The following is a 23,945-nucleotide window of genomic DNA, read 5'->3' on the forward strand; positions in this document are numbered from 1 at the left end:
AGACAAGAGTTGATCTAGAAACCTAGTGAACATAGTTCAAACCTAGTCGCTAAAGCTTGCTAGAAGGATCGTCGATCGACAACTCGGTAGTTGTATCGATCGATGGTCTGAAAGGTGTATCGATCGACAGCTCATTGATAGCGTCGATCGACACTTTCTCAAGATCAATATGCGAGAGTTGAGATCTTAGATCTAGTAATAGGTAATTTAAACATGCAAAATTTGATAGATTATTGCTTAGTTTGAGTGTATGTTTCAGCTCCTTGAGCCCATAGTTATTGCAACTCATATATTAGTGGCTTAAGAAACACATCAAGTGATCTCTTAGGATGCTCTGGTCCGGGAACGAGAATTGAGAGAAACAAAAACTCTCGTCGCAAGCACAAGTTTGGCGGTAAGTTGTATGGTGTAAGAATGACTGGCCATAGAGAATATTGTCTTTCACTCTTGCCAAACGGGCTGAAACCATCAGTACATAATCCAAGGTAGACATTTCTTCTCTCATACGCAAAGTCGGGATATGTTTATTGGAAATGCTTCCACGCTTTTGCATCTGAAGGATGTCTAATCTCATCATTTGTTGAATGCTCCGCATGCCATCTCATTGGTTGCGCTGTGCGTTCAGACTGATACAACCTCTGCAACCTTTCTGTCAAAGGCAAATACCACATCCTTTTAAATGGCACAGGAACTCTTCTACTCGTATCTTTATAACGAGCATTTCCACAAAATTTGCATGTAACCCGCTGTTCATCCGCCCTCCAATAAATCATGCAGTATCGCTGCATACATCTATTACCTGATACGATAAACCAAGACCAGCTACCAGTTTTTGAACCTCGTAGTATGAACCAGGGGCTACATTATCCTCAGATAGAATACCTTTTACAAAATCAGCAATCGCATCCACACAGTCTTCAGCCAAATTATAATATGTTTTAATGTCCATCAGTCTTGTTGCAGATGATAAAGCTGAATGACCATCTCTGCAACCTTTGTACAAGGGTTGCTTTCCAGCATCCAACATATCATAAAATCTCATAACTTCTGCATTGGGTAAATATTCCCCTCTAAAACGATTATTTACCATCTGCTCAGTACCTACACCATAATCTACATCCATTCTATATGATTCTTCTAACCTAACCGCAGGCTGAGGTTCGCTAGTACTACCATATTCATAATCAGTTTCTCCATGATGATACCAAATTTTGTAACTTCGTGTAAACCTATTCAAATATAGATGAGTCCAAACATTCCACTCTTTAATAATCTTTCTATTTTTACAATTAGAGCAAGGACATCTTAACATACATGTTTCTGCTTCCGGTTGTCGTTGAACTAACCCCATGAATTCGGTTATACCTCGTTTGTATTCATCCGTAAGCAATCTCGTGTTCGGATCCAAATGAGGTCGATCGATCCAAGAACGATAATAATTTGAAGAAGACATGTTTTTTTCAATCAAATTTGTGTGTAAATATAGTATGTGAGAGGATGAAGAAATGGAGTGAATGAAAAGGTTGGGGGTGCGGGTATTTATAGATGAAATGCTGCCGACAGTACCGAGGAAATTCCGACGGAATACCGACGGCAATGGCTCTTTCCTCGGAATTTCCTCGGAATTTATAAAATCCCCCAACGGCTCTCTAACGGCTATAATATATCCTTGGATATTCGTCGATGTTTTCTGAGGAATATGATTTCCTCGGTATTTCATCGGTATATTCCGAGGAAATTCCGAGGAAACCCAAATTTTGGGTTTTCTCGGAATTTCCTCGGAAATTCGTCGGAATATTCCGAGGATCTCATTTTCCGTCAGAATGTCCGTCAGAATTACGCTGTTTTCTTGTAGTGCTATGATCTTCTCTCCTAAAACTCTCTTCTGAAAATAAGAAAACACAAAAAGTGGCTGAAAGCTCTCTTGCCTCTAAACACTTAGGAAAGTATATAATCTATTAGGTTAAAAACTCGTCAGGGGTATTCTTGTAATTTGGTGAAGTCTTGGGTTTAAAGTCGGCTGCAACTAGGTCGCGCATCCGCGTCTCGGCATCGATCGATGGTACATGATGTACATCGATCGATCATAATCTTCAATCGTCGAGGCGTCTCTTCTGTATCGATCGACGACACTGGATGTGCATCGATCTATTGTCTCTCCTTCATATCGACCTCTAATGGTCAGCTCGGATGAAATCTCATTTAAGCTCCTAAATGCTCCATAATCATCACTTTACTCCAAGATACTTCTTAACCTGAAAACATACCTAATAGGATAGAATATATAGTATATAGATAGTAAAATATGTATATACCATGGATGAAAATGGGTCAAATCTATGGTATATCACCGATCGATACACCTTTTGCTCCGTCGATCGATTATTCTAAAGGAATATCTATCGACGCTTAGTCAAGCTTTACGCGCTGGTTGAATAATGCTCACTATGCTTACTAGATCAGCTTTCACCTTACTCTTACAATCCTTGCTCAATTTGGACGGATTCAGGGTGAGATTCAAATGTTAACTTGTGCCTATAACTACTAGGTCAAGGTTTTAGCTAGCTGAACTAGAAACATGCATTAATGACAATCCTAATAATGAATATCACAAATTAGTAATCTATAGTTGGGGCTAACATCTCATAACCTATTTAAACCCTAAACCTAACAATAGAACTACTCAGACATAGCTAAGCAATTCATAACAACAAGGTATAAAAACTACATAGATAGGTAATAGATAATAATGGAGTTCCAATCACAAATCTGTTTGGATCTTTTCTCCAACTCTACTAAAATTCTAGAAAACCTTTGATGTGATAATAAGAAAACAAGAAAGCACACTTTGGCAAGCTATAAATATTAGTTTAAAACTCGTCTGGGGCAATCTTGTAATTTGGTGAAGTCTTGGGCTCTAAGTTGGCAGGAACCAAATTACCCTAAGGAGTGAATTACTCTCTCAAATAAGAGGTTTAATTGTAGTACTTAGAGATCGAATCCACAAGGATCTAGGGAACCTAATAAATCTAATAAGAGTGATTAAGCTAGTTTGATTATGTTTAAATGTAAATAGCAGGTTGTGAGGAAGGCAGTTGCTCGATTGGCTTGATTGGGTTTTTGGTACTTGAATGAAATAGCTAGACTTCGGGTTTCTATTCAGGTAATTAGGATTATAATCCTACAGATACCTAACAGTTGTATGCATGATATTATAGAGCTCAAACGCTTATTGACAAACCGATCGGTGTTCGCTTTCTAGGTTTGTCTATTGACCAGATCTAAGTGTCGATCGATGATTCTAGAGGAATATCGATCGATACACCTTTTGCTCCGTCGATCGATTATTCTATAGGAATATCGATCGATGCTCTCTTAGTCAAGCTTTACCCGGGGGTTGAATAATGCTCACTAGGCTTACTAGATCAGCTTTCGCCTTACTCTAATAATCCTAGCCTAATTAGTACGGATTCAGAGTGTTAACATGTGCCTACAACTCCTAGGTCAAGGTTATAGCCAGCTAAACTAGAAACATGCATTAATGACAATCCTAATGATGAATATCATAACTTAGCAATCTATAGTTGGGGCTAATCCCTCATAACTTATTTAAACCCTCATAGCTAAGCAATTCATAACAACAAGGTATAAAAACTGCATAGATAGATAATAGATAATAATGGAGTTCCAATCGCAAATCTCTTTGGATCTTCTCTCCAACTCTACTAAAATCCTAGAAAACCTTTGCTGTGAAAATAAGAAAACAAAAAGCAGACTTTGCCGCCCAGACCATAAATGAACTCGCCGCGTTAAAGCAATCGGTGCTCGATATCAACTCTAAGATCCACAATGTAACGACGTCCGCTCCACAAATCGAGCGTGTCCTTGCAAAATCTCTCCGGAAGCCGTTTACTAGAAAAAATAATGGGGACTCGACTCCGAAAGATGGAGAAGCTCCGTCTTCTGACCTTCGATGGCATTTCTGACCCTTCTGCCCACGTCACATCCTTCAAAATTGCGATGCGACGCGCAAATCTCTCCAACGGAGAGAAAGACGCCGGCTTTTGTCAGCTTGTCGTCAAAGCCCTAGAAGGGCCTGCCCTTAACTGGTTCACCAGCCTCCAGGAGAACTCCGTCAACAGCTTTTGCGACCTCTCGACGGCTTTCCTCAAGAACTATATCATGTTTACTCGTCAGGAAGCCACCGCCACCGATCTCTGGAATCTCAGTCACGCTAACAGGCCTAGCCTCAGGGATTTCATGGAGAAGTTTAAATCTGTCGTCTTGAAGGTCGACGTACCAGACCACATAGCTGTGGAATCGTTGATGAACGCCCTCCATATCAAATCACTGTCACTAGCCGACCTTTATTGGCATCCGACGAGATCCGTGCCAGACGCTATCGTCCGATCCAACAACTTCATACATATGGAAGAAGACACCATGGCGAAGGCGGTAAAAGAAGCGGCGGGGAAACAAACGCCCGCCCAAACAAAACAACACCCGTTAAGAACCTCGCCAGCATTCAGCGGGCGGATGACCCAACCAGAAAAGGGGTTACATGAACGTCGTGGTTGAAGAAGAGCCCTCGGGTTCCGCGGTTATCGTGCGGGAGAAGGGATGGAATCACTGGGACCAAGACTCCGCGCAGAAGTCATCCGGCTCCTCCTAACCAACGAGCTCAAACGCTGGCTTAACAAGTGGTGCTCGTATTCGCCGGCATCGCACCGGTTGCTCGATCTGTATTAAACAGATGTCGTCGGTACTGCGCCGTTGAGGCTTCCACGTTCGCAGCGAGAGGGGCTAGGATTTTCGCGAGCGCCCCGATTTGGTCGGTCGCCGCCTTCTGGGCTGCGTCCTGCTGCGCGAGGTGCACCATGATAGTTTCTATGGACGCGGGTGGTAACGGCGCCAGAGTCGAAGGAAAGGGTGTAGGCATCGTTTCGGGAGCTTCACGCTCTTCTCTAGAGGAAGAGCCGTCGTTGCTCGTCGCTATCTTGTTGACGTTACTTTGCTAGTTGCCCCACGGTGGGCGCCAACTGTTTGATCGGGAAACGGTACTAAACGGTGAGACGTTTGGTTTTAGATGTGGGTTAAGCAAAGACGTCTTATAGATGGTCGGAAAATTTTTGAATCGGTTACAAGGAAAGGAGATGCGTAAAAGAAAGGAAACCGGAGCTCGAAGAGCTTTGCTGGAAAAATACAGTACGGCGAGAGAGTAAAGGTAAAACCCTAATCTAGCCGCCAAGTATGTGTGAGGGATTTCGGATCCTCTTTACGTCGCATCCCTCTCTCCTTTTATAGTTGACTTGGTGTCCTTTTGTGACCTAGCTCGCGTCGTTTTTGTGGCTTTTAACTCGTTGGGCTGAGAAGCCAATGTCGCTTCGGTAAGCCGTTAAGCTGTATGCGCCTAATCGACGCTCGGTCGACCAAAAGCACTCTCAGGTCCAGCTGAGGAGTCGGCGTCCCGAGCCGTCAAGCCGACCTGTCGTAATGTTCCGCGGGCCAGGCCGTCTGTTCTTCGGGCCTTGAGGGATGGTTAAATCCATCCTCTACAGCCACCCCAGAAATTCTCCGATCCAGAACCTGAGTCGCTGATTCTAAAGTGAAAACCCTAGCCGGTACATATTCGTTCGGGTTAGAAGTCTCTAGTGGCGCTCTTGCGGTGTTTCTTTAAGTATCTCTTATTCCTTCTGGTAGTCCTTTATCTCCCTCTCTCTGCTCTGTATCTTCAAAATTGCTTTGATATATCAAAATTTTACATGTTTGTTCGTATAGATTTGAAGATGAAACTGGTTAATCTACAGAAGGAGACCAGGAAACTCAAAAAGGTAATGAAACCAAATTTAATTTTTTAGGTATTCAAAATTTGGGGGTTTATCTTACCGTTTTTAAGAAGATATTGATCTTCTTGTGTTGTCTTTGTTGTGTTGCTATTGAATCTGTTGGGAAGCATATTCCAATGGCCTTCGTGGAGAGAGTTAAAGAGGATTTCCATGGTATGGTGGAAAGGCTACCAATGTACACCCAACAGCATGAACAAAGAGTTTGGATACTTCTGGCTCTCTACCATCAAATTCAGAAGGTTAGAGTCATATATCCATGTCAATCTCAGAATTCGAAACTTAAAATGTGTACTTTTGATGGTTTTAATTCTTGATATCCTACTGTTTACTCGCAGGTGGGTACATGAAAATAAGCTTCTTCATCTTCTTTAGAACTTTGTTGCAGAAAACTAAATCTTGTTTAGTCATGCATTGAGATATTTGGTACTTCGTGTGTCTTGTTGTGGTGATGTTTGAGGGAGAAAGAACTAACCATTTCTCTTACTACATTTGTGTGATGTTCTGTTTCCGCTACCTGACTGAAGTTTCTTATTGTTTTCTTGAAGCAAACCAGGGGAAGAAAGGCCTGGAGGAAGCTGTTCCTGGATCTTAGTGACTCTAAATGCTGAGAAGGTAGTAAATCGTTTGACTGCACATGCCTATATTTCCATAATTTCTTGATGTTCATGATTGTTGACACATTATAGTTAACATGTATGCTTTTCCTTAGATAATTCTTTTCTTTTTTTTTGGGTTTGCTGTAACAATCAAGACGTGGCTGCTTTGAGATTTGTGAGGAAGGCGGTGAAATCATTTTCAGTCTTTTGGTACGGTTCCTACTCATACTTCAAAATTACATGTCAATTGAGAACACTTGTGTTAATGGCTCGTTTCATTTGAGTTAAATTTTCTTGACTTGTTCCTACTAATTGTCATAGCACAATTTGTTTGATGATACACTACACAACTGGAACCACAGCTCCACCAACAGCCACATCAAGAAGCAGATGATGGAGTGGTGTGGAGGAGATCACACGACTTGTCATGACTATGGTTCTTCTTGTTCAGATTCTTCTGCTTCTTTCTTTCCTTCCTTGTTTGAGCTCTAATTGTTTATGCTTTGTGTTGATTGTAGAAGGAGGACAGATGAGACAGAGAGAATACATATGCGGTTGATGAATTTTGTGATGTTGCAGGAATTGATGAAGCAGTTGACAAACTTTAAGAGGTATCTTTTGGCCAAATTACTAAGTTCAAATTCTAGTTTTTGCTCTCATATTGTGTGTCTGTGTATTTTGTTAGGTGGTGTTTTCTACTTGAATTGGGATGTACTACTTGGTGAAGCTCGGAGGCGATGTGGAGGAGTTCGGTAAAGCTCGGAGGCGCGGAGGTTCAATCACTGAAGACACGTAATGGAATCACCACTAGTGGTAAATCTTAACATCACAGCATATAGTTACAGAGATCATGATGCTTTGAAAAGTCTTAATTGCTTTCTTCTTTATCTAAACCAGAAAATGGTGATTGTGGGAACCGAAATTCGCACTGTCGATTTCCGTTTAAATTAGGAAAATTAGGAAAACCCTAATTTCCCAGAGGTCCCGGATATCTGTTAAACCACACGCTAAGCAATCAGAAAATGCAACTAAAGACGAAAAGAAATAAGAAATCGTAAAAGAGAGCAAAAGGAGTTTTATTCTGAATCTGCGTATGAGCGTTACAACAAGGTAGAAGCCTTGGCCACGAGAGCTGTTGGCGAGATTCCTAGTTCTAACAACCTAAGACTGCAAAACCTAGTTGAGTCACAGCTCGAAATAGCAAAAACGGAAAGTTGCCTAATTGCTCTAAGTGCTAAGTTTTCTCCGAAAAAGTCCTCTATCCATGCCTCTCGCCTAGGACTCCTTATATACTGGCTCCAAGGTCGGTTTACGCTTTTCTCCTTCTGCCCTTAAGTCGCCATAGCATAAAAATGGAGTTATTCCATTTTTTCCGATCTTCGTAATTATCTTCAAAATTTCGTATTTATCCGCAAAAACTTGACATTTATCTTTCCTTGCGAACCAAGCGTAAACCGTCATGCGGCTTACGGGCTGTTGGTTAAGAAATCGTAAGTTGGGCCTCAAGTCATGTCTTAGGTCCCTTTGGGCCGTCTTCCGACTCGAAGCGTTTATTACGGCTTCTTTCGATAAAGAACGAACTTTCCACGGTTTTTACGGTAAAATTTGATCGATAACTTAGAATGGCGGGGAATCGTGAAATTGGTTCGCTACGGTCTTCGGGAGATAGCATCTAAGGGTAGACAAGAACGCATGGACTAATGTCGTATCGACGTTTCGGAAGAGCTTGGTCGCTACGTAGCGATCGAGCTTTGGCTCGAGCTAGGTCGCTACGTAGCGACCGAGCGGAACATGCGTTCGGTTGCTGCGTAGCGACCCTCTTCGAGCTCTTGTCCAATGACTCGCGTTTCTTCCGCAAAGATTTTCGTAAAGAAGAATCTATTTCGAAAAAGTATTTGTCGAACAAGGTTTCTACGTTTTCTTCTTCGGGGATTTTGACGTTAACTTCGTTGCAACCGTTTTCGACCTCAACACGGACTTTCAGACATTGATTCCGTCGTGACCGATTTTGACCCCAACAGTGATCATGATTACGTGGAGTATAACAACTCTTCCACAACGAGTCCCTGTCAGGATCACTCTCCATGGCTCTCTGCTTAACATCATTTTCCCTTTATAAGTCTGGTGCGAGAAGCTTGACGACAGAGGAGGCAAGACGTCGTGCTGTGGAGATGCGAGTCGTAGTGTGGTGCGGCACTAGGAGATAGAACTTTAGGTTCAGAAGTTTTAGTTGTAGCTTTAACTTTTTCAAAAATTTGGTTTAGTTTGATTTTAGTTTAATATACTAGTCATATAACCAATTTTAATATACAAAATTTTTAAATATATTTAATTGTATTTTTTTTAATTTTTATTGAAACTATAACAGCATTTATTCTATGATATCATAAGTATTACAATTGCATAACTAATAAACGCTATCAAAATAATACATTAAAATAGCACACAAAAAAACGCTATCTAAAGTGCCCGAGAAAAGATTGCGGGGGAAGATACAGTGTTCGCCATAACGTTGCGCTATCTTTCAATAGCGTTTTCCTCATGCTATATATGAGACGTTTTCTTGTAGTGCTTGGATGTGTTGAACCGATTGTTTGATGAGTACAACCTGATCAGATCAAGTGTTGCAAATGGGACAGCTTCTCAGTCGACTGAGGCAGCAAGTATTAATGGACAAGGGTCTCAAGATTTTGGTGGTGATGATGACAAAATGGACTTAGATGTTGATTTAGGATATGGAAGAATGGATTGTATCTAAAAAGATTTGGTCAATGAAACCGGATTTCAAGATTCCAGTAATGAAGTGGAGCTATATCTGAAAGAGAAGGTTGAAAATCCAAATTTTTTGAAAGGAACAGAATATGATATTTTGGGATGGTGGAAAATAAATAGTTCTAAGTTTCCAGTTTTGTCGGATATAGCAAGGGATGTACTTGCAATGCAAGTGTCTTCTGTAGCTTCTGAATCTGCATTTAGCATAAGTGGGCGCATCTACAACCTAGTAGAAACTGTTTGACACACTACATGATCGAGGTATTGATGTGCACCGAATAGTGCCGGAAGTGTGAGTTAAATGAGAAAGGAGTTGTTACTATACAACAAATGCTTTCATTTGTTGAATTACAAGATGAACTTGAGCAAGGTAACTTTGTATTCTTAAAAAAATTTCAGTTTGAGTGTTACTTTATCTAATAACTATTTCAGATTTTTAATATTGTGTTTTGTATAGGAGGAAAGGGTCGTGAGACAAATCAGTCATGAGAAATTGAGAAGATTGCTCCTTATGACTGATTTGGTATGCTTTCATTTCTAAGCCCTTAAGTTGAAAATCATGATATGTTTAGGTGTTTAGAATTATGTTTCTTATGAGTCTTCTCTTACATATGAAGCTTTGGAGATGAAGTTGGACTAGAGAAGCTGAGAACTTACGTTCGGAGATGGTGTTTAGATCGTATGTTTGAAACTTATGTTTCTTGAACTACTATTCTTTGAAATTTGAATGATTCTGCATTTCTACTTGTACTTTGTTTTGGATTATTCTGGTTTATTTTTTGTCTTTGTAGAATGTTCGGTTATATTTGGGATTTTTCAGGTTTTTGGTTACTTTTTGTTTTTTTTTTCATTCGTAAAAGAATATTTGGTTCTTCGGTTTTGTCGGTTCTTTTCGGGTTCTTGGTTCGATTATTATACTACAAACCGAACCGAATAGGAACCAAAAAATATTTTCGTTTTTGGCCGGTTTTCAATTTCAATATTCGAACCGAACCGGAACCGAAAATAAGTGAACCGATCCGAACCGAAAATAGGACGGTTCCTATATGGATCCTAAACCTCTAGAACCGAAGAACGGAAAAAACCGAACATGAATCGAACCGAGAACCGAACGCCGAGGACTACCACATACCCTGCCAGAATGTTTCCGCCACGTTCTGATCCCATGCCTGAAGCCACCTCGTGCTTCTCGGTCCATTCATCTGATTTCGGCCCTTTCGGCATATTTCCGACCCGCGATCAATCCCGAATATATTTCCGCGTCCGTTCTGATGAGCTGAAAGTATTTAATAAATTCCAAACAGAATTCTGACCTTGATGGTAAATATTTTCCGATCCTCCAGCTTCACCAAAAAAAAACTATATAATACCAAAATTAGGGTTTTCGTCCAATTTCGGGTTTTCTCGTCGTGTTTCGATCCCGTCGTACTTACTTCCCATCCTGCTTAACTCCCATCCTGCTTGTGACATATTATGTTCCCAACATAATATTTTATTAAGTTTTCTGAAAACATCGTGCTCCAAAAATGTTATTCTCCCAAAACGTCCTTCTGATCAATCTATCACATTGTCTAACCATGGTCGAGTGGAATATTCGACTCATGGTTCACCCACGACCACCTCGTACTCCAAAACTTCTTGATTGATCCTTATCGCCCACGATTCGACCACCAAGTTGATGCTCGACCAATCTTCTATGTTCTTCGAATCATGTCATGTTTTCAATGATCAAAACTCAACATTCCTCATCATTCTTTGATTCCTAAAAGCTTGGCTCCAAATTCTGACTTTGTCAATCTTGACCGTTTTACCCCTTCAGGAAGGTTACTACAATGGCTACCATGTCATGGATCCATGCCCGCCCCAGTATCATGTTGTTGGATGACTTGCAATCGACGACCATGAATTTGGTTGACATGTTGATCCCTTCAGCGTATACCGGGAAAGTGACATCTCTTGTGGTTTGCTTGATCTCTCTACTGAATCCTACGAGTGGGGTGACCTTACCCCGTTAGTGTGCTTTCTTCCAGTCCCATGTCGTGATAGGCGGACTGGAAGATGATGTTACTAGAGCTCCCGTTGTCTACAATATCCATTTTCAGTTAATTAATCATCTTTTCTATTTGTTCTTCCCATCGTCATCTCCTCAACCTATTTTTGGGTTATTAGTGTAGTGACAACGATTGGTATAGATTTCTGACTATTGGTTTTAAATTCATTTTCTCCTTCTCAAAGTAATACTCTCTTATACTTTTGTATGAAATAAAACAACAAAGACGGTGATGAAAGTTTCAGACTTTCGAGGAAGAGAGGAGATATACAAAACTGGGCTTCTTCAATTGAACCAGTAGCCTCTTTTATATTTGTCAATTTATTTGATTTGATTTGATTTTTGTTTATTTAATTTTCCTTTTTCAGATTACTATCGGGGTGTTTGATAGGTTCGTAGCCTTTTTTTAGAAAAAGACAGTAAGTCTCCACAAATAGATTGACCATGGAAACACTAGTGTAAATATTTTTACATTTTTCTTTCAGTTAAGATGAGAAGTTTCAGTGTTACTTTTTTGGTTTATTATGGACATACATCAAAGAGAAAAAAAACTAGCTCAAGCATATTAAGAAACATAAAGATGGCATATCAGTCGTGCTATATGGACAAAATAAGGTAATACTGTTAATGGAAGTATTTTAACTTACTGTCGTTGTAATTTTCTAGATATACTATTCAGCGAATCTTACATCCATGAATTGTACTCTTAATACATATGTAAATTAAGAAATTATTTACCTGTAAGTAGTACTAGATCAAACACTAGTTATTTAAATAAAACTAGGTGTCTTCCTGCACCATGTGCACTGCACCATGTGCACTGCACCATGTGCACTGCACCATGTGCAGTAGAAAAATTTAAAATATTTTTTAACAGATAAATATAAATTATATTTTAAAATAAAATTTTATTAATATTATAAATTTTCTTTTTTCGTATCAATATTTTAATATAAATTTGATTTAATTAAACATAAAAACAATATTTAAGAATGTGCATGTATATATTTGAAATTATAATCTTAGATAGATTTTTCTATCTATTTATTTTAATTATATATATTAAATAAATTGTAAAAGTTGCATAATTACCAAAAATTAAAATTAATCAATATTTATAAAATTTGTAGATATATAAGAAAATAATGATTTTACGATTAGATTTTTATAATTTTCTAAAAAAATTGTATACATTTTTGAAAATTTTAGTAATAAAATTGTATAATTTTAAAATATATAATTAAATTATTTTCGAAATTTATAATGTCATATTTGAATATATTTACTTTAATGATGATTTATGAGTTATTTCCATATTCTAAAAAAAATTCCAAAAACATAAATTGAAATTAAATGTAATATATGAGTTATTACCATATTTTAAAAAGTTTACCAAAAATATAAATTAACATTAAATGCAATTGTCCATGTCATATTAAGCGATAAGACATGTCATCAATTTCAGTAGCTATGTCAAATTTGTTTTGTAAAATTTATTGTAGAAATGACATGTGGTAAATCACTTCGCAAATATAGTTTAGTGCGAGTTATGATTTTTTTCTAAAAAAGGCAAATTATTAAGTTTTTTTTATGGCTGTGTTGACAAAAAAAAAGAACTGGTCGGACTTAAAACTATATAGGCTGCTTTATTGGGTTTAGATCTGGGCCATCTGCCCGAACTGAACAAGCCCAGTGACATATATTATATATATATATAAAGAGAGAGAGATTAGATAAATAGACAACGACGGGAGGCACAAACCCTGAGCGAACCCTAGATGGACGAAAGCAAGCCTTTTCCGCAGTCTTTCAACATGGTTATGGACGAAGGCACATCCGATCCGCGATATACCGAAATGATTTCTAATCCGCAGTTTACCTGCAAACCCGTGCCTACGCCGGTAGTAATATTCGAAAGTAAGATCTCTCTGTATCTCTACCTCTTGCTTATAATTTTCCGGCGGGGATCTGAATTAGATTTCATCTGATAGGTCTGTCATCGTAAAACTAGTGTTTCTTATCGTCGATCTGTCATAGTAAATTTGATTTCTTTTTTTTCTTCCTTCTCCTAGTAATTGTTTAATCGTTTTCCGTTTGCAGACGCTAAGACATCTGTCTTTTGGGACATTGCTGATTACCCTATTCCTATTGGTGCCGATCCTGTATTGTTTTGTAACCGTATGAAAGACGCTCTTGTCAACAAGGGTTATAAAGGGGAGTTGTCAATCTATGTTTACGTTGATACTGGTGAATTGCTACCTAAATGTCTGGAGACCTTTGTCGAATTCGATTTCTTGCCCAAAGGTTAATGAATTGTTTTAGACACTCTTTTATTTCTCTTATTTATAGATAATCTAATATCTCATCCGTTGATAAACTTTTTCCAGGTGATGACTATGCCAGAATTTCTTCGATGTTAGTGGACATTTCTTTTTGGGCACTGTCATATCCTCACTCAAATATTATTGTCCTCTCCAAAAAAATCGTAAGAGACACGATTTTGTCTTTCGAAAGCTTATATAATACACATGGTCTTCTCTTATCCAAAACTGAACCGCATTGGCTGGTTCCTAGTGAAAGTTCAGCCTTGTTTCTGGCAAGCCTTTTTAAAGACCAACCGGAGGCCAGCTGACAAGCTCTCAAACGTGTTCTGCCAATTAGTTGAAGCCGAGGCCAGTTGCTCCTCTTTGACATGGAACCCGTGTATAGAATTCCCAAAACTGCTTTGTCTTGCTTTGTTAAACTGCTTTGTTAAACTGCTTTGTCTTGCTTTGTTGAACTGCTTCCCGTTTCTTTAATATGCTTCCGCTTTCGTTAAATTGCAAAGGGTGGACTATCTATTTCACGGTGATAACTATCATATATCATCAGATCCCCACCGAACTATGACCTCATTCTAAATCTCCATGAATTAAATGTTACAAACTTATTTCTCCATGAATCAGTAGTTCAAAACTTAATTACACATAGACCACGGTTTAAATTGGTTTATTTGTTTAAATTGGTTTTCTCTTAACCAAACAACTTAAAATCAACTACACCAAATCAAAATCCAATTTTTATATATATATTTTTACCAGCCATCTACCTGTGATGTATCTTTGTTTTCTGATAAACAAAACAAAACCTTCTTCAGTTGTAAAAAAAAAACGCATAAACTCCCCACCTGAACCACCGTAATTCGTAAACCTTCTTATGTTTCTGTGATGTACTAAAATCTCTTTTGTATTTTTTTTTTTCAAAGAAACATCAAACTTATATTCTTCTTCCAATCAATATTGTCTCCTTCATCAAGGATATCCGCCCATGCCTTTTCTTTGAGAGGCTTAAGTACCCAGAAACCAAATTCAACATTTAATTCATCAACATGTCGGTTAGATTAAACCCATATAATCTTTTTCTCCAGAAACCATCAAATTCGTCCGCAACATAAGCATATATACCGAAAACTGCGAGTCTCTCCTGCAGTATATTGACGGATTTACGATGGTGATATCTACGTTTTTTATTAAATGGCAATGGAGGAGGAGAGATTATAGCCTGGATTGAGGAGATGCTCAGAGACGATGAGTGAAGGGTCAGAGGAGGAGAAACGCCGCGAGCAACAAAGCTTATCGGCTTTAGGAAGACCAGTGACGGTATTGTGTACTAAGAAAGGTTTGGGATGACTCCAATACTACTTTCGTTCTCACCAATAAATTGATCATGAGAGAAGATCAGTTTTTGGCCATGGCTAGGATTAACGACGTTGGTGAAAAAGGAGAAGGAAGACCTCTGAAGAAGATGATAAATTTTTTAAGAAAAAAAAATTATATATAAAAATTGGATTTTGGTTTGGTTTAATTGATTTTAAGCTTTTTGATTAGGAGTAAACCAATTAAAACCAATAAACCAATTTAAACCATGATCTATGAGTAATTAAGTTACGAACTATTGATTCATGGAGAAATAGCTTTGCAATTTATATTTTGTGGGGATTTAGCATGAGGTTAAAGTTCGGTGGAGATTTGATGCTATATGATAGTTATCGTGGGGAAATAGATGGTCGACCCAATTGCAAATGACAAATTACAATGGTTAAAAGCTATTGGAACATTCTAGTCGCCATCCCTCTGTGGCCCTATACCATTCCTCTCGATTTGCAAGTTTTATTGTCATCCGACAGGGAGTCTTATTCAATAGAGATTGAGAGATTGTTAACCAACCTTATAAATTACTACATTATATCACTCATGTGAATTTATTAAATAAAAACACTATAAAACTTATATTCAAGATAATATTTGTGTAACATGTACATAAATATATGTATATATGCTTTCGGGTATCTATTCCTAAAAATATTATGATTTGTTTTGTTTTTTACTTGATATTGTGTATTAATTTTTTTTTTCGGATATCCAATTTTTTTTGTTCGAATCAAAACAAATAACAATTGGTTCAATATTTCCGAATATTTTGTCCAGTTCTACTTTCATTCATGATTATGTCACTTAAAATATCTCAAAATGCAAATAATTACAATTTTAATATAATTTAATAAGTAATTATGTTTAGCTATTAAAAGAGATTCAACAAATAAAACTAACACATGTAACAAAAACATCTTAATTGTTTTGTTGAAGTTCTCGTCAAAAATCTTTCTTTCTTTCTCTTTTTACTTTTCATAATTGTTTTTAACTAAATAATGATTAGATACTATTAAATACTAGTTTACCTACCCTCTTAGTCTTGGGTGGTTTATGTCTATAATTGTTGTTGTACTTAAAAAAATGTGAAGTAATTATAGAGAAAGTTGGCAAAACGAATACATGTTTGATTTTGACAAATTCACTAGTGTGATATTATTATTTTTGACATAACTATAACAAGTCAAAATAACCTAAATATTTCATTAAATATGTAAATATATATTTATATTTTTTTTGGCTAATTAATCTAAATGTAAGAATTTAATTTGAGGGTGCACTTAAGGATTTAAAAAAAAAATAATAATATTTACAATAAACTTTTAAAATTTGTTTCAGACTTCAAAATAAAATTTTGAAAAAGGTTTGAGAAAAAAATTCGAATTAAAAATATATTATTTGAAAATAATATTTTTTTTTATTATTTATTTGAATAATTATTTATATTTCTATATTTATACAGTTAGAGTATAAGGATCTTTTATTTCCTCAATGATTTTTTTTGATCATTTTCCTGTTTGTATGTTTTTTTTTGTATAAAAACTCATTTTCATATTTTTAGAGAATTATGCATGGATTTTTATAGGAAAATATAAAATATTTCAATTACGCTAAAGAACGAATCACACGAAGATCTATAAAGATATATATGAACTTTCGAGTTCGCAACATCTATCTTGGCATAAGCCTTTTCTTCGTCCAGAGTAGTCAGTGCCAAAATGTGGCAACCTCAAGGCCTCGTACAATGAGCAAGATGAACAAGGCTCTCCCGGTTTGCAGACAAAGGACCATCACTTTCATGAACAAATTTCATCCAGTTGCCATAAGCTCCAAGGATGGATCGATCTGGCTTTGACGTAACAGCCTTCGTAGATCGACGTCGTTTTCGCTTTGGATCAATCGAGCCTGCCTGAAAAACCGAGTGTGAACTCAGAGAAACGGGAGAATCCTTAACGACTGAGGCCGTCTTTTGCTTTTATTTCGAATCGAGAATCGGAATCAAGGATGAACTCCCCGTAGCACCCTTCTCCCAGTTCGACTTAACAGAACAAAACGTTAATCTTCTCGACATCTCGTTGCGATACGGAATCCCATCCATAATCTGGCGACCAGGTGATAAGCCATAGATTTTATCCACTTTTACCATGGTTTATAAGTGTTTTAATAACCAATTACTATGTTTTAGAGTTTATTTAGTATATTTATAGGATTAGAAGTGATTTGGAAAAAAAAGATGATTTTGGAGTATTTTGGAGATAATTAGAGAGAGAATCCGAGCTGACCATCGAGCAAGACCAGTGGTCGACATTTAGAGATAAATAATCAATCGATGCACACCTTGTGACATCGATCGACAGTGAAGCGCACATAAACCCGTTTGGTTCCAGCCGACTTAGAGCCCAAAATTTTACCAAATTACAAAATTGCCCCTGGCGAGTTTTAACCTAATATTTATAGCATGCCAAAGTGTTTTAGGCAAAGTGTGCTTCTTGTTTTTATTTTCACAGCAAAGGTTTTCTAGGATTTTAGTAGAGTTGGAGAGAAGATCCAAAGAGTTTTGTGATTGGAACTCCATTATTATCTATTATCTATCTATGTAGTTTTTATACCTTGTTGTTAGGAATTGCTTAGCTATGTCTGAGTACTCCTGTTGTTAGGTTTAGGGTTTAAATAGGTTATCATGGATTAGCCCCAACTATAGATTGCTAAGTTGTGATACTCATCATTAGGATTGTCATTAATGCATGTTTCTAGTTTAGCTAGCTAGAACCTTGACCTAGGAGTTGTAGGCGCAAGTTAACACTTGAATCTCACCCTGAATCCGTCCTAATTGAGCTAGGATTGTTAGAGTAAGGTAAATTCTAATCTAGTAAGCCTAGTGAGCATTATTCAACCCGCGCGTAAACCTTGACTAAGAGAGCATTGATCGATATTCCTATAGAATAATCGATCGACAGAGCAAAAAGTGTATCGATCGATATTCCTCTAGAACGGCACTTAGATCTGGTCAATAGACAAACCTAGAAAGCGAACGCCGATCGTTTTGTTCATAAGCGTTTGAGCTCTATAATATCATGCATACAACTGTTAGGCATCTGTAGGATTATAATCATGATTACTTGAATAGAAACCCTAAGTCTAGCTATTTCATTTAAGTACCAAAAACCCAATCAAACCAATCGAGCAACTGCATTCCTCACAACCTGCTATTTACGTTTAAACATAATCAACCTAGCTTAATCACTCTTATTAGATTTATTAGGTTCCCTAGATCTTTGTGGATTCGATCCCTAATTACTATAATTAAACCTCATATTTGAGAGAGTAATTCACTCTTTAGGGAAATTTGAGTGAGATCAAATTTAAACATAATCAACCTAGAACACTGACTTTGAGAGAATTACTCGTTGATTAGGATTTTACCCACTTTTAGCCATGGTTTATAAGTGTTTAAATAACTAATTACGATGTTTTATAATCTATTTAGTATATTTATAGGATAATGAGTGATTTGGGAGAAAGTGATGATTTTGAGCATTTTGGACATAATTGGAGAGAGCATCCGAGCTGACCGTCGAGCAAGATCAATGGTCGACATTTAGAGATAATAATCGATCGATGCACACCTTGTGACATCGATCGAGGGCTAAGCGCGCAGAAGCCCGTTTGGTTCCTGCCAACTTAGAGACCAAGACTTCACCAAATTACAAGATTGCCCCAGACGAGTTTTTAACCTAATATTTATAGCTTGCCAAAGTGTTTTAGGCAAAGTCTGCTTTTTGTTTTCTTATTTTCACAGCAAAGGTTTTCTAGGATTTTAGTAGAGTTGGAGAGAAGATCCAAAGAGATTTGCGATTGGAACTCCATTATTATCTATTATCTATCTATGCAGTTTTTATACCTTGTTGTTATGAATTGCTTAGCTATGAGGGTTTAAATAAGTTATAAGGGATTAGCCCCAACTATAGATTGCTAAGTTATGATATTCATCATTAGGATTGTCATTAATGCATGTTTCTAGTTTAGCTGGATATAACCTTGACCTAGGAGTTGTAGGCACATGTTAACACTCTGAATCCGTACTAATTAGGCTAGGATTATTAGAGTAAGGCGAAAGCTGATCTAGTAAGCCTAGTGAGCATTATTCAACCCCCGGGTAAAGCTTGACTAAGAGAGTATCGATCGATATTCCTATAGAATAATCGATCGACGGAGCAAAAGGTGTATCGATCGATATTCCTCTAGAATCATCGATCGACACTTAGATCTGGTCAATAGACAAACCTAGAAAGCGAACGCCGATCGGTTTGTCAATAAGCGTTTGAGCTCTATAATATCATGCATACAACTGTTAGGTATCTGTAGGATTATAATCCTAATTACCTGAATAGAAACCCGAAGTCTAGCTATTTCATTCAAGTACCAAAAACCCAATCAAGCCAATCGAGCAACTGCCTTCCTCACAACCTGCTATTTACATTTAAACATAATCAAACTAGCTTAATCACTCTTATTAGATTTATTAGGTTCCCTAGATCCTTGTGGATTCGATCTCTAAGTACTACAATTAAACCTCTTATTTGAGAGAGTAATTCACTCCTTAGGGTAATTTTGTTCCTGCCAACTTAGAGCCCAAGACTTCACCAAATTACAAGATTGCCCCAGACGAGTTTTAAACTAATATTTATAGCTTGCCAAAGTGTGCTTTCTTGTTTTCTTATTATCACATCAAAGGTTTTCTAGAATTTTAGTAGAGTTGGAGAGAAGATCCAAACAGATTTGTGATTGGAACTCCATTATTATCTATTATCTATCTATGTAGTTTTTATACCTTGTTGTTATGAATTGCTTAGCTATGTCTGAGTAGTTCTATTGTTAGGTTTAGGGTTTAAATAGGTTATGAGAGGTTAGCCCCAACTATAGATTACTAATTTGTGATATTCATTATTAGGATTGTCATTAATGCATGTTTCTAGTTCAGCTAGCTAAAACCTTGACCTAGTAGTTGTAGGCACAAGTTAACATTTGAATCTCACCCTGAATCCGTCCAAATTGAGCAAGGATTGTAAGAGTAAGGTGAAAGCTGATCTAGTAAGCATAGTGAGCATTATTCAACCAGCGCGTAAAGCTTGACTAAGCGTCGATAGATATTCCTTTAGAATAATCGATCGACGGAGCAAAAGGTGTATCGATCGGTGATATACCATAGATTTGACCCATTTTCATCCATGGTATATACATATTTTACTATCTATATACTATATATTCTATCCTATTAGGTATGTTTTCAGGTTAAGAAGTATCTTGGAGTAAAGTGATGATTATGGAGCATTTAGGAGCTTAAATGAGATTTCATCCGAGCTGACCATTAGAGGTCGATATGAAGGAGAGACAATAGATCGATGCACATCCAGTGTCGTCGATCGATACAGAAGAGACGCCTCGACGATTGAAGATTATGATCGATCGATGTACATCATGTACCATCGATCGATGCCGAGACGCGGATGCGCGACCTAGTTGCAGCCGACTTTAAACCCAAGACTTCACCAAATTACAAGAATACCCCTGACGAGTTTTTAACCTAATAGATTATATACTTTCCTAAGTGTTTAGAGGCAAGAGAGCTTTCAGCCACCTTTTGTGTTTTCTTATTTTCAGAAGAGAGTTTTAGGAGAGAAGATCATAGCACTACAAGAAAACAGCGTAATTCTGACGGACATTCTGACGGAAAATGAGATCCTCGGAATATTCCGACGAATTTCCGAGGAAATTCCGAGAAAACCTAAAATTTGGGTTTCCTCGGAATTTCCTCGGAATATACCGATGAAATACCGAGGAAATCATATTCCTCAGAAAACATCGACGAATATCCAAGGATATATTATAGCCGTTAGAGAGCCGTTGGGGGATTTTATAAATTCCGAGGAAATTCCGAGGAAAGAGCCGTTGCCGTCGGTATTCCGTCGGAATTTCCTCGGTACTGTCGGCAGCATTTCATCTATAAATACCCGCACCCCCAACCTTTTCATTCACTCCATTTCTTCATCCTCTCACATACTATATTTACACATGAATTTGATTGAAAAAAACATGTCTTCTTCAAATTATTATCGTTCTTGGATCGATCGACCTCATTTGGATCCGAACACGAGATTGCTTACGGAAGAATACAAACGAGGTATAACCGAATTCATGGGGTTAGTTCAACGACAACCGGAAGCAGAAACAGGTATGTTAAGATGTCCTTGCTCTAATTGTAAAAATAGAAAGATTATTAAAGAGTGGAATGTTTGGACTCATCTATATTTGAATGGGTTTACACGAAGTTACAAAATTTGGTATCATCATGGAGAAACTGATTATGAATATGGTAGTACTAGCGAACCTCAGCCTGCGGTTAGGTTAGAAGAATCATATAGAATGGATGTAGATTATGGTGTAGGTACTGAGCAGATAGTAAATAATCGTTTTAGAGGGGAAGATTTACCCAATGCAGAAGCTATGAGATTTTATGATATGTTGGATGCTGGAAAGCAACCCTTGTACAAAGGTTGCAGAGATGGTCATTCAGCTTTATCATCTGCAACAAGACTGATGGACATTAAAACATATTATAATTTGGCTGAAGACTGTGTGGATGCGATTGCTGATTTTGTAAAAGGTATTCTATCTGAGGATAATGTAGCCACTGGTTCATACTACGAGGTTCAAAAACTGGTAGCTGGTCTTGGTTTATCGTATCAGGTAATAGATGTATGCAGCGATACTGCATGATTTATTGGAGGGCGGATGAACAGCGGGTTACATGCAAATTTTGTGGAAATGCTCGTTATAAAGATACGAGTGGAAGAGTTCCTGTGCCATTTAAAAGGATGTGGTATTTGCCTTTGACAGAAAGGTTGCAGAGGTTGTATCAGTCTGAACGCACAGCGCAACCAATGAGATGGCATGCAGAGCATTCAACAAATGATGAGATTAGACATCCTTCAGATGCAAAAGCGTGGAAGCATTTCCAATCAACATATCCCGACTTTGCGTATGAGAGAAGAAATGTCTACCTTGGATTATGTACTGATGGTTTCAGCCCGTTTGGCAAGAGTGAAAGACAGTATTCTCTATGGCCAGTCATTCTTACACCATACAACTTACCGCCAAACTTGTGCTTGCGACGAGAGTTTTTGTTTCTCTCAATTCTCGTTCCCGGACCAGAGCATCCTAAGAGATCACTTGATGTGTTTCTTAAGCCACTAATATATGAGTTGCAATAACTATGGGCTCAAGGTGCTGAAACATACGATGTTTCATGTAAAGAAAACTTTCAAATGCGGGCAGTACTTATGTGGACAATAAGTGATTTTCCAGCATATGGTATGTTATCTGGATGGACAACGCATGGATGGCTATCATGTCCATATTGTCAAGATAACATTGATGCTTTCCAACTAAAACACGGAAGGAAAACGTGTTGGTTTGACTGTCACAGGAGATTCCTACCACATGATCATCCATATCGTAGGAGTAGGAATTTGTTTACGAAGAACAAGAGGGTGTTTGACAGTCCACCTCCGGAAATTTGTGGGGCAGATTTGTCGACACAACTAAGAGATTTAGGTGCAGAAAGGACGCCAGACTAAGGTGGACATGTGCATTATCCGGTAGATGCTGTTGGAGAACTACATAACTGGCACAAAAAGAGTATTTTCTGGGATCTGCCATACTGGAAGGATCATCTGCTGAGGCATAATTTAGATGTCATGCATATTGAGAAGAACTTTTTTGACAATCTCATGAACACGATCCTTAACGTTCAAGGTAAAACAAAGGATAATTTGAAGTCAAGACTGGATTTAGTCGATATATGTGCTCGTTCAGAACTTCATGTTGATGAGAATGGTAGGGCTCCTTTTCCCATATACCGACTTGATGCAGAGGGAAAAGATGCGTTCTTTGATTGGATTTCAAACGATGTGGAATTTCCAGACGGTTACGCATCTAATTTGCGTAACTGTGTCGACAGAAAGGAAGGAAAGTTTATCGGCTTGAAGAGTCACGATTGCCATGTAATGATGCAGCGCCTCATTCCGTTTGCCTTCAAGGAACTATTACCACGGAATGTTCATGAAGCAATTGCAGGGATTAGTGCTTTCTTCCGCGATTTATGGACGAGATCAGTGACTCTTGAAGGTATTGAAAATTTGAAGACTAACATAGCCGTGATTCAGTGCAACCTTGAGAAGATATTTCCTCCATCATTTTTTGATGTTATGGAGCATCTTGTTATTCACCTGGCAAGAGAATTGGAACTTGGTGGTCCTGTGCAGTATAGATGGATGTATTTGTATGAGCGGTATATGTACCATTTGAAGAAGATGGTGAAAAATTATAGTAGGGTGGAAGGTTCTATAATCGCACAGATGATAAATTTAGAAACTTCAAACTTTGCCGAGTTCTACTTTCCAGCAGAAGTGCAGACCAAAAACAGAAGACCTGCTCGGCATGATGATAGAGGCGAACGGGCAACATATCATGTTACGGTTCCAGACATCTTCACAGATGTTGGACGACTTAGCGGAAAACCAAAGGACCGTCGACTTACTGAGCAGGAGCGCAGTCATTTGCAAACATATTTGCTCACCAACTGCGAAGATGTTCTTTAATATGAAAGGTAAATAAATTAGCTTACAAATTTTTATTTTAACAAGTTGAAATTTAAATCTTAATTAATTATATTATTGTCAACATATGTACAAGATTTTCATGGCAGAAAAGCGGTTCGAATATAGATACGCCACAGAGGAGGAACTTGAAGAACTGAAGCAGAGAGAATTTTCTGGATGGATGCTTACTTATGTGAGTGCTTTAAACAAATTAAAATATTATTTATCACATATTTATATTAATTCACATATATTGATATAACATATATATGTGCTATTAATAGGTGTCTGCTGGTATGACCAGAGGTGAAACATTTGACGATTGGATACGC

At 37.7% G+C, this 23,945-nt stretch overlaps 1 protein-coding gene across 3 annotated transcripts; it reads left to right on the top strand.

Moving 5' to 3' along the window:
- The first annotated feature begins 12,983 nt into the window (after positions 1–12,983).
- On the top strand, positions 12,984–14,083 carry LOC106429985. 3 transcript variants are annotated; one of them, XM_013870758.3, is made up of 4 exons: positions 12,991–13,181; positions 13,365–13,568; positions 13,652–13,749; positions 13,839–14,083. In XM_013870758.3, the coding sequence occupies exons 1-4, from the start codon at positions 13,043–13,045 to the stop codon at positions 13,839–13,841; spliced, it is 444 nt and encodes a 147-aa protein (XP_013726212.1). In that variant the 5' UTR covers positions 12,991–13,042; the 3' UTR covers positions 13,842–14,083. The 3 variants fall into 3 exon arrangements, with proteins under 3 accessions (XP_022565323.1, XP_013726212.1, XP_022565322.1); XM_022709602.2 differs by having other exon boundaries at positions 12,984–13,181; positions 13,452–13,568; positions 13,652–14,083; XM_022709601.2 differs by having other exon boundaries at positions 13,652–14,083.
- The last annotated feature ends 9,862 nt before the right edge of the window (positions 14,084–23,945 follow it).

This window comes from Brassica napus, unplaced genomic scaffold (genome assembly GCF_020379485.1).
Source record: "Brassica napus cultivar Da-Ae unplaced genomic scaffold, Da-Ae ScsIHWf_438;HRSCAF=669, whole genome shotgun sequence".
Classification (NCBI taxonomy): domain Eukaryota; kingdom Viridiplantae; phylum Streptophyta; class Magnoliopsida; order Brassicales; family Brassicaceae; genus Brassica; species Brassica napus.

What these genes read in the sequence shown, in the direction of transcription:
- LOC106429985 (XM_022709601.2), top strand. Translation starts at nt 13,043, where the DNA reads ATGGACGAAAGCAAGCCTTTTCCGCAGTCTTTCAACATGGTTATGGAC. An exon ending in GCCGGTAGTAATATTCGAAA is followed by an intron (nt 13,182 to 13,364) that starts GTAAGATCTCTC and finishes TTCCGTTTGCAG; the next exon opens with ACGCTAAGACATCTGTCTTT. An exon ending in ATTCGATTTCTTGCCCAAAG is followed by an intron (nt 13,569 to 13,651) that starts GTTAATGAATTG and finishes AACTTTTTCCAG; the next exon opens with GTGATGACTATGCCAGAATT.